This window comes from Nerophis lumbriciformis, linkage group LG01 (assembly GCF_033978685.3).
Source record: "Nerophis lumbriciformis linkage group LG01, RoL_Nlum_v2.1, whole genome shotgun sequence".
NCBI lineage: Eukaryota > Metazoa > Chordata > Actinopteri > Syngnathiformes > Syngnathidae > Nerophis > Nerophis lumbriciformis.
In genome coordinates this window covers 39536380-39547292 of record NC_084548.2, presented here as the reverse complement: position 1 = coordinate 39547292, position 10913 = coordinate 39536380, and the positions used below count along the sequence as shown (strand labels likewise).

At 38.4% G+C, this 10913-nt stretch overlaps 1 protein-coding gene across 2 annotated transcripts in view; it reads left to right on the top strand.

Annotated features, from left to right (window-relative positions):
• Nucleotides 1-25: 25 nt before the first annotated feature.
• LOC133619845 (dynein axonemal heavy chain 12-like) overlaps nucleotides 26-10913 on the top strand; it is a 49563-nt gene continuing 38675 nt past the window's right edge. For both annotated transcript variants that reach the window (XR_009817466.2, XM_061981121.1), the window contains exons 1-30: nucleotides 26-164; nucleotides 572-648; nucleotides 725-851; nucleotides 941-967; nucleotides 1037-1226; nucleotides 1295-1364; nucleotides 1438-1596; nucleotides 1700-1895; nucleotides 2407-2595; nucleotides 2706-2859; nucleotides 2943-3034; nucleotides 3124-3302; nucleotides 3390-3525; nucleotides 3637-3762; nucleotides 3840-3974; nucleotides 5867-6060; nucleotides 6139-6370; nucleotides 6463-6648; nucleotides 6724-6924; nucleotides 7048-7242; nucleotides 7344-7465; nucleotides 7544-7679; nucleotides 7755-7901; nucleotides 8430-8549; nucleotides 8771-8927; nucleotides 9043-9215; nucleotides 9298-9450; nucleotides 9536-9775; nucleotides 9865-10110; nucleotides 10213-10332. Coding sequence is in view for 1 of the 2 variants with exons in the window: in XM_061981121.1 (XP_061837105.1) it covers nucleotides 138-164; nucleotides 572-648; nucleotides 725-851; nucleotides 941-967; nucleotides 1037-1226; nucleotides 1295-1364; nucleotides 1438-1596; nucleotides 1700-1895; nucleotides 2407-2595; nucleotides 2706-2859; nucleotides 2943-3034; nucleotides 3124-3302; nucleotides 3390-3525; nucleotides 3637-3762; nucleotides 3840-3974; nucleotides 5867-6060; nucleotides 6139-6370; nucleotides 6463-6648; nucleotides 6724-6924; nucleotides 7048-7242; nucleotides 7344-7465; nucleotides 7544-7679; nucleotides 7755-7901; nucleotides 8430-8549; nucleotides 8771-8927; nucleotides 9043-9215; nucleotides 9298-9450; nucleotides 9536-9775; nucleotides 9865-10110; nucleotides 10213-10332 (4506 nt within the window). In the remaining variant the exon portion in view is untranslated. The remainder of the gene's footprint in view (nucleotides 165-571; nucleotides 649-724; nucleotides 852-940; nucleotides 968-1036; nucleotides 1227-1294; nucleotides 1365-1437; nucleotides 1597-1699; nucleotides 1896-2406; nucleotides 2596-2705; nucleotides 2860-2942; nucleotides 3035-3123; nucleotides 3303-3389; nucleotides 3526-3636; nucleotides 3763-3839; nucleotides 3975-5866; nucleotides 6061-6138; nucleotides 6371-6462; nucleotides 6649-6723; nucleotides 6925-7047; nucleotides 7243-7343; nucleotides 7466-7543; nucleotides 7680-7754; nucleotides 7902-8429; nucleotides 8550-8770; nucleotides 8928-9042; nucleotides 9216-9297; nucleotides 9451-9535; nucleotides 9776-9864; nucleotides 10111-10212; nucleotides 10333-10913) is intronic.

Below are 10913 nucleotides of genomic sequence, written 5' to 3'. Positions count from 1 at the left end.
TTGTCGTCAATGTGTACTGAAAATGTTTTTAGTTATGTTTTATTGCACTCTTGCACTGCAGTCTGTTGCTTTCTATACGTTTTCAGAGCAGGACCTTCAATACAGCTGTGTCTGTAAACTAACATCTTATTTTAAAGATGGAACTGGAGGGATCTGACAGAGCGGTGAGAATATCCCCTGTAAAAGAATATATATTAACCCTCATTGAAAGATCCAAAAATATATTTGCATTTTATTAAGTTGTATCTTGCTATTGTTATGTACTTAAACACTTCTTCAGACGTCACATTTGCCCATTTTTCTGTACTACTACTCAAATAGAAATAGTTTATGTCTTGGAAAAGAGAAAACTAACATACACATAGCCAACTATAATTAAGTATTGACCAGGTATTGTAGGCCTAGTATAGTTTTATGTTTGCATTTGATATGTGGTATATGTTATTAATAACTCAAACATTTTAAACGCTTTACTAAAATGTCTTAAATGCATTGTGACATAAATGGCATTGGCTTAAATCAATTCTTGAACCTATAACTGCAATGTGAAATGTTTGTCCATGTCAATAAGGAGTCTCAAACATCTTACAATAAAATTCTGGAGCAACGATGGAGGAAAGTGCAACAACAGCGACTGCATTTACCAATGTATGTTTTCAACTAAATAGTCGGTATTAAGTCATATTTAAAACATTATGTACTCAGGCTTTTGATCATTGTGCAGGCCAATTGGTTTCCTGCAAAGTGGCAGCTCCATGGCTGTGTCACAAGCAGTGGAAGCTTACAGGCGGAACAAAGATAGGGGGAGAGTTGTGCGCAGCCCATCACCAGAGCCCCAATTTCCTTCTACTGTATGACATTTCCTAAATAACTACAGCTCATTCATGCAAATGTAGGGCAGCAACATAATGTGTAATATTTCTCACTACTTGCTTTACAGATGCAAAGTGAGGATAGGAAGCAAAGGGTGAGTTTACGGTTTTTTTGAAAGTCATTTAAAAATATAAAAGTCTTATTTTTTTGACCACTCTTGCAGATGAACTACATATTCCTGAAGCAATGTGTAGAAAGCCGGCCAGTAATTCCAATCCCGCAGCAGTGGTTGAAATCCATTGATGGTAAAATCCCTCCTAAACATAAAGACAATATTCAGAAAAGCAAACTCCTGCAGGAGCTCCTCTGCGAAGTCACCGACAATTTTCATGATGTTATCGTCAAGCACACAGGTATTGACAATTTTATGTATGTACTGTACATAATCTATGCATGATTACCTAATATGTATTTGTTTAAGTGAACACATTCTTAAAGAATCCAGAGTGTGAAGACACTACCTCAGAAAAACAGCAATCCCTCCCACTGGAGTGAGTGATTTAATGACACGTATGATTCATCATCAGTTTGTTGTCCCTTTTGTAAAATGATTCTCTTTTGTAGCATTCTTGAATTTTCCCCAACACGGCACGAGACATTTATTGCAAACCGGAACTTTATGACGGAACATTTGCACATTCTACATCCAATTATGCAAACTGTCTTGGATATTGGCTACACAACCTTTTCTTCAATGGTTTTGGTGGATATTTCAGGATATAGGTAGGAAAAAAAGGTTGTGAATGCACAGAAGCTTCAATGTTCAAGTCCTTGTGGTAATGTCTCCTGTCAAGATTGAACACATTGGTGTATCATAATGGTTCAGGTCTTTGGGGCCTGTTGATTGCAAGGTGCTACATAAAGACCTGGCTGAAGAATGTGAGGCGACAGAAGAGAGCATCATGGATACCTGGTTCCCTAAAGTCATCAATTTACTAACAAGTCCAAAAACATTGGGATCAGTTAAAGAAGAATCACTGGATGCCTTCTTTGACTGCGCATGCACCCTAATCTCTAATCAGGTGGCGTTTTGTTGCATACATTATTGAATACTCTTTAGTGTTAATTTCATTTGGATGTTCCTCATGTTATTTATTCTCAGGGCATTCAGCTGATTGTAACTGGACTGTTTGGTTTGTCTTAGAAGACGTTTCGCCTCAAATCCGAGTAGGCTTCATCAGTCCATGCTCATAGACTTAGATTTGTCAGATGTAGTCTTAGACTTAGATGGTCAGATCTATTTTAGCCGCTGGTGAAAATACCTCAGTGGGCTTCTCAGTTTATGCTCATAAATTCATCCTAAGACTAGATCGGACCAGTCTAAAATTCTATGAGCTTGAACTGATGAAGCCTACTAGGATGAAAGGCAAAATGTATTTTAAGATAAACCAAACAGTCCAGTTGCGATCGATTGAATGCCCTGACATTACAATGACATGAATGAATGAGATCATTCATAGACTCACTTTTATATAGTCTCTTTGCATTCTCTTCTAGTACACTTTAGCACTGTTCGTTTTTCTAAATTCTTAGTTGAAAGCAGTTCTTGAGAGGAGTGTAGAGAAGTTTGTTTACCCATTTGAGCCAAGCAACTACCACTTTTTGCCCATCTTTCAAATGGCGCTGACATTTAATGAAGAAAAGATGGAAATATGCCCAACCCTACAGGAACTTGAAAAAGATATTTTTGAAATCCTTAATGCCATTACAAGTACATTGCAGGTAAGATCAAGTAACATATCTTTTTATGCCTACTCTTTTGAAGTAGTTATTTCATATTCCTAAATGTGTATTTAGAGAAGGTTTTTAAAATATCTAGAATTGATCCACAGAAAGTTCAGACTGTTCAGTCATGGCTGGCAGAGTCTACATCTGCATTTGTGGATGCCAAGGCCCCTGATCACACGCTTGCTTGGGCTGATTTTACTTTAAAAGCAACTGTTCGAAAGCATCTGGAAGGACCTAACAAATATTTCCAGAATTACGGTAATGAATACATAATCTCCAAGAATGTCATTATCCAACCAATGATTTTAGTGCATGCTTTTCTAACTCTAATTGTATTGTAGTTGACAACTATAACTGGTTAGTCAATGGAACTGCGCAGACTCGAGTTGAGACCTTTGTTGAAGAAACCCATTCATTTGCTGACTATATTCAGGTGAGAAATGACATTCTGCAAAATTTAAAACCTTTCTCATCCACGTCTTGGTGATGACTATTAGTGTGTGACCTGACTGTACTTAACAGCAAGTGGATGAATTTCGTGACTTGTCAAGGAAGATTGGCAACCTCCCAACAAAAGCTCACTTTGCAATGGTCCAATTAGAGTGCGAGGACCTGAATCAGGGATTGTCTAAAAAATCTAAAGCCTGGGCTAAAATACTTATTGACACAATGAAAATCAAATACAGTGAGCAAAATCTACAGTGAGTCGGATTTTGATATTTATTTTAAAAATGTTTTTGTTTTTTACACATTTTAAACATTTGAATGTTTTGTGTCTCTGGAAAAAGGATCTGCTGTGATTTTGAAACCATCCGCGAAAATGCTTTGAAAGTACCAGAGACCACAGATGACATGGCCAACATGATTGAATACATTGAATTAACTAAGACAAAGGGCATTACACTTCTAAAGGAAAGAATAATGGTAACATGTTCCCCTAAATCGTAAATGTTTACATTGTTACGCTCTGTTGTGTAATTGTTTTTACCCTCACAAAAAGTACCATCAACATGAGTTGCTCTTGTGATCTGACAGAAAGCCTACAACAGACTGAGCTACCTCTTAGATGTCAACATATTTGAACCTGAGGATCTAGAACTCAATTCAACTGTGTTTACGTGGCCATTGAAAATTGGAGAGGTCTTTGAACTCAGCGATGAGGTAATGCTCCAGTCTGAACCTACATGTTAATCTATTGTTATCAAATTTGTATTCAAGATATGGATAATTGTTTTTAGGTCTTTCAGACTGCCAAGAAAAACGGCGAGAAAGAGATGCTTGCTAAAAGAGAAAGAGTAATAGTACATCTGGTGAAGCTGCAACGTAGGGTTGATGAATTCCCCCACTGCTCCGAGCTTAATATGATGCAGCAGGTGTGGTAAATAATTTGCGCTCCCAGAAGAATGTAAAAATCCATACACCCATCCATTTTCTACCGCTTGTAGAGCGGTAGAAAGGCAGGGTACACCTCGGACAAGTCGCCACCTCATCGCAGGGCCAACACAGATAGACCGACAACATTCACACTCATATTCACACACTTGGGCCAATTTAGTGTTGCCAATCAACCTATCCGCAGGTGCATGTTTTTGGAGGTGGGAGGAAGCCCGATGTACCCGGAGGGAACCCACGCAGTCACGGGGAGATCATGCAAATAAAATAGTTTTATCAATTAATCCCTTTAGAAGAACAATTTGAAAATAATTAATGACCATCCATACATTTTCTACCGCTTGTCCCTTTTGGTGTCGCGGAGGGTGCTACTGCCTCGCCCAGCTGCACTCGGGCGGAAGGCAGAGTACACCTTGGACAAGTTGCCACCTGGTCGACTATGAACAATTAAACCAATACGTTTTCCACTTGTTAAATTAAATGCAATCTGCAATTCAGCAGCATTCTTTTATACATTTATACAGCATGTGTGACTATAGGGGCTGATTCAATCAAATGCAATTGATGTTTTTTTTTAATGGTGTTTGTTTTTTCAAATAGAATATATATTATTAATATATCTGCTATATTAAATAAATAAATTATTGAATTATGCATTTTTTGCATTTTCAGCACATAAGTGCAGCCTCTCTACCACGACCGCACCTTCACAGCGCTAAAAAAGGGAAAACATTGGGATGGTTTCAATGTAGATGCGCTTCACGAGTCCGACTGCTTCTAAAATGCCCATAAAATGGTGTACATGTCTCCTGAATGTTTTAAAACACAGCAAAATGCCAGATAGGAGCATGATAACATGAATGGTGCAGTTAATGATTGAGTGTTTCCATAGTGATGCCTTGTATGGCACACACAAAATCCTTATTGAAATCAGTCAGTCTGCGCCAATTTTCAATATACACGCAGTGTTTGTAGATCACACTTAACACGCCCACTAATATTACACACAATATTGTTTGCACACGGTGTTCAGCGCATGATATTTGGATCTTTGTAAATCAGGCCCTACATGATTTAGGTAAGCCAAGTCAAAGCCCAGATGTTAATGTTTGTGGCTAACTTGTAAAAAAAAGACAATTATTTCATTTATTAAACCAATAAAAGGCTGAAACATCCAAGGTGGATGAATACTTTTGCAAAAGACTATCTCTGTGTTGGTCACATTGTTCGATTAGTGCACTGCTCCTCAAATATTTTCTGTTACGCCCCCCCTTAGGAAGAAGAAAATATTTTGCGCCCCCACTCTCCACAGTGACTATAAAGTATAATTTGTCTATAACATTGTTAGAACTATACCTATGCATAACATTGCAAGCTTATTGACATTAAAATAAACAACACACCGGTCTTTCCTCGTCTCCCACCGTAGTTACAGTGAAGCCAAGAGCTATATACGCTTCATCATATTCAAATACGGGGAAAGAAGCATGTTCCCTGAGGTCACACGCGCCCCCCCGGCATCGCCCCCACACACACACTTTTTGAGAAGGATTATTAGTGTAATGATAAAGCATTTTAGTTCTAGAATATGTAATGCATTGCAATTGAAAGGAAACATTTTAAATTCAGCATTTTACATGGAGCCAAGGTGTTGAAGATAGTAAAGGCGAAGAATAATATAATCTTAGTTTTTGTCAGCACCGGAACAGTTGTGTATCGCAGTAGTTGGAGCATATTTAAATACTTTCTATAGTCGCCTTACAACATAGTTCAAATGTGTACTAAAATATTGAATGTGTTGAATTGGTTGTTATTTGGGGTATTTGTGTACTTTTGTACTAATGTACTATTTAATGTTAATTTTCTTGTACAGTATATGGCAGACATCAAAACAGTTCAGACCCTTCTCCAAGAGGCTGAAGAATCAATTGAAGACATTCACAAAGATGAAGTCTTTCATGAATGGGATCAATCATTGTACCCCCAAGTTGAGCTCATTAGACAGAATATTGAGCCATACCAGAAGTTGTTTGGGTTCATACTTAAGTGGCAGCGCGTAGAGAGCAGGTTTGATATTAGTTGTATGAATTTTGGGATTTGATTAAGTCAGTTCCACGTAATTATTCTTCTCTTCTCTGCAAACAGCTGGATGGATGGTTCTTTCCTGGAACTAGATGGTGAGGGAATGGAAGTAAAGGTGGATGAGTTTTTCAGAGAGATCTTCAAGATGCTGAAGTTTTTCCAGCAGAGAAAGAGCAAGGGTGAACATGAAACAAAGAAGCCGACTCGGAGACGTCGTGGTGAAGAAGAAGTCAAAGAAGAGAGTCCTTCAGTTGTTTTGTGCTCCACTGTACTAGAGCAGGTCAAAGAGTTTAAGGTATTCAAATTTCGCTAGTCATAAAAATGGGACGTGAGTAAGATTCCAAGTTTTTATTTACTGATTCTAAACCAATGTGTTTTTGTCAATAGGCATATATTCCCTTATTGATAGTCCTGTGTAATCCGGGCATCAGAGATCGTCACTGGTCGCAGATGTCAGACATAGTTGGATATGACTTGACTCCTGATGCGGGTACAACACTACGAAAAGTTCTCAAACAAAATCTAAGTCCTTATGTGGATGAATTTGAGTCAATCAGTGCTGCTGCCAGTAAGGTAAAAACAAATGCACAAAAAATAGCAAATAAGAATTATGAATAAATAAAGTTCCTATTTGTATGTATCTTACAGGAATTTTCCATGGAGAAGGCCATGCATAACATGGTTATATCCTGGGATGGTGTTTCTCTGCAGCATCAGCCATACAGAGACACTGGTGTGTCAATCCTGACTTCTTTGGATGAAATTCAGGCAATGTTAGATGATCAAATTGTGAAAACTCAGACAATGAGGAACTCACCGTTCATCAAGCCCCTTGAAAATCAGATCAAGGTTAGTTTCAAGTTGGCATTGTTATTATTGTTAGCTGTGCAATAATGAAAATGCAGGTTTAGCTTACAATATTATTTTGAATGGCTTTACCCAAAAGAGATAAAGATTTACTTTGGGATTTAGGTTTGGGAGGAGCGTCTTCTTCGCATCCAGGAAACCATTGATGAGTGGCTGAAGGTGCAGGCACAATGGCTCTACCTTGAGCCCATCTTCTGTTCTCAGGACATAATGCAGCAAATTCCAGAAGAAGGAAGACTTTTCCAAATTGTTGACAAAAACTGGAAGGAGGTCATGAGGCACTGTGTTAAGGACTCAAAGGTAGGTGTCAAGATTTTTTAACATAACCCTGCAGTCGGTCTCTAAATTATCATCTATTGATGGCAACAGGTTTAAAACCTTTTGTCTTCTAATCCTTCAAGATTCTACAAGCAACCTCAATGCCTGGCCTACTAGAGAAACTAATAGAGTCCAACTGCCACTTGGATACCATCATGAAGGGACTAAATGACTATCTAGAGAAAAAGCGTCTCTTTTTTCCAAGGTGAACGAGACAATTCCATTTCTATATTTTGCCTATTTTGTCTCTCTATAACGTTTAAAGTTGTTGCTTTGCTGCCAGGTTTTTCTTTCTGTCCAATGATGAAATGCTGGAAATTCTTTCTGAGACAAAGGACCCACTGCGTGTACAACCCCATCTGAGGAAGTGCTTTGAGGGTATTGCCAAACTAGACTTCCTACCAAATCTTGATATCCAGGTAGACATTTACATAGTGCAGTTGTGTCAATGCAGCAGTACAGTTGGTTGATAGACGGTCCCTGTTTTTACCCAGGCCATGTACAGCAGTGAAGGAGAGCGGGTTGCGTTGATTCAGCTCATATCTACAGCTGAGGCCAAGGGATCAGTGGAGAAGTGGCTGGTACAAGTGGAAGAATGGATGATTCGCAGTGTCAGGGATGTAGTGGACCGCTCCAGAACGGTGAGATAACTTGTCTTTATTGAACTAACGCACAGCTGTTTCGAAAATATGTAAGGATGTTCGTTATGTGTGTATATGTGTACACAGACCAAATTTATAAATACAATTATTTTTCATGAAGTGAATTGGACATGTAAGATTTTAAAAATAATATTATGAAATAAATTGTTGATAGGGAAGTATTGTAGAAGTATTAGTCAAAATGATAGCCCCTGTTAAAATGTACACAAGCCCATTGATGCCAGAGGTGTTCATATCAATGGCCATTTTATCTTGTTTAATTTTCTAAAATGTGTTTAGTTTGGTAACCTGTGTTTATTTTGACCATTCTAAAGTCCATATTTTCCACATTAATCTAAATATTGATATGCCCCTCTTTTTCACAAAAGGATGGATTTGCGAGTCACTTTTCTTGCACACTACATATGTAAATTCTTCACCTTTTACTGCAATTCATAAACAGAAGTTGCAAAAAAAGGCCCTATATTGGTTTTATATTGAGTATAACCACAGTAGTTGTTTTGACAGGCTTATGCTGAAACTTCACGGAACCAGTGGGTTAAGGAGTGGCCCGGGCAGGTGGTGATATGTACTTCACAAATGTTCTGGACCTTGGAGGTGCATGAAGCCATCAGAGCAGGGGCTGAAGTAAGATTTTAACCTTTTGTGACCTCATGAATGAAACAAATGCTAAGAAGACAAACTAAACTAAATCATGATCTTTTAGAAACACCTCAACACAGTAATATTGTACGGAATCTCTCTCACCTGAGTGATTGCTTTTATATATCTTTTTGCTTTAGTGTGACACCTCATTATATTGGAAATAACAATGAAAATGCTAAGTGTGTCATTGATGGCCTCTACAGGGTGTGAAAATCTACTATAAGGACCTCCAGAAACAGCTTACTGATATTGTAGGTTTGGTGAGAGGAAAACTGCCCAAACAAACACGGATTACTTTGGGAGCACTGGTGACTATTGATGTCCATGCCAGGGATGTAGTCATGGAGCTCATTGAAAACGGTACTTCATGGCAATAAGCAACATATGCACTGTAAAATTGCTTACTTTAACAAGGAAAATATACCCTTTTAAAGTAAAATATTGCCACTATATTATCTATGTGCATTTTTGACAGGTGTGACCAATGAAAGTGATTTCCGATGGCTTGCCCAACTTCGTTACTACTGGAACAACGACAATGTTCGAGTTCGTATTATAAACTGTGATGTTAAATATGCCTACGAGTACCTGGGGAACTCCTTTCGCCTGGTCATCACCCCACTGACCGACAGATGTTACAGAACTTTGGTAAAATAACAAAGTAACTGGATTTGAAAGAGTGTTTTTTGCTTTGATATTTCTATTAATGTTTATGTTTATGTCTTCACAGATTGGTGCTTTTTACCTCCACTTAGGTGGTGCACCCGAAGGCCCAGCTGGAACTGGAAAGACTGAAACCACCAAGGATCTAGCCAAAGCCTTAGCTGTGCAATGTGTGGTCTTCAACTGCTCAGATGGACTGGATTATCTTGCTATGGGAAAAGTAACATTACACGGAAATATACTTTGTATCCAATTACAAGTATTGTATTGAACAAACCTCTTGGTGTTGTGACGCTATCTCTCAGTTTTTTAAAGGTTTGGCTTCATCTGGAGCTTGGGCGTGCTTTGACGAGTTCAATCGTATTGAGCTTGAGGTCCTGTCGGTCGTGGCCCAGCAAGTACTGTGCATCCAGCGAGCCATTGAGTTGAAGATGGAATACTTTGACTTTGAAGGAACCATGCTTAAACTCAATCCCAACTGTTTTGTGTCCATCACAATGAACCCTGGTTATGCAGGTCGTTCTGAACTACCTGACAATCTCAAGGTCTTTACACAATTACAAAATGCACATTGACTATTTTGTTACAAATTGAGGATGTAACTTAGATGTCTTCATTGTTTTGTGTTCCTTAGGTGTTGTTTCGAACAGTGACCATGATGGTCCCCAACTATGCATTGATAGCAGAGATCTCTCTCTATTCTTATGGATTCCTCAATGCCAAGCCTCTGTCAGTCAAGATTGCAATGACTTACAGGCTTTGTTCAGAGCAACTCTCCTCACAGTTCCATTATGATTACGGTATGAGAGCTGTCAAAGCTGTACTTGTGGCTGCAGGAAACCTCAAACTCAAGTATCCCGATGACAATGAGGACATATTGGTATTTACAATCATTTCTTGCAATACTTTTAGTACAAACTGTTGTCCCAAATCCTTTGATATGTGTATTGATGGGGTTTTGTCTTTTGTTCCTGACATCTAGCTTCTGAGGTCTATAAAGGATGTTAACGAGCCCAAGTTTCTTTCTCATGATATTCCACTTTTCAATGGAATTACCAGTGATTTGTTTCCTGGCATTTCCCTCCCTGAAGCTGACTATGAGGTAAGCTATTGTGTGTTTTTGGCATGAAACTCAATTTTCATGCAAATTAATATTAATAGGACATACTGAATTCATATTCTTTGGTCAGTGCCACAGATATATTTATTGTGCGGACCGTCATTTTATTTAAATCATCCTGCGATGAGGTGGCGACTTGTCGAGGGTGTACCCCGCATTTCCGCCCGAATGTAGCTGAGATAGGCTCCAGCACCCCCCGCGACCCCAAAAGAGACAAGCGGTAGACAATGGATGGATGGATGTTCACATATTTACTAGGGCTTTCAAATGAGTATTTACAATTGAAGTTGATCAAGCATTATGAACTGTCTGAAATATGCCCATTTTCACTGTAGTGTAAAGATAAATTACTATACACTATTTTACACTGTATGTTTAACATACTGTGTAGAGGAAGTGTGCAGCTCTCCAATATGAGACAATTTGATATGTATCTAGATACATGAAGAAAAATATGATTCTGAAACGACGCATTTTAAAATGTAACAAAATTATTTGGTAGGATTTCATCTGGATCGATGTAATATGATGTAATGTCGTACAGTTCACTGTTTATAGTAGAC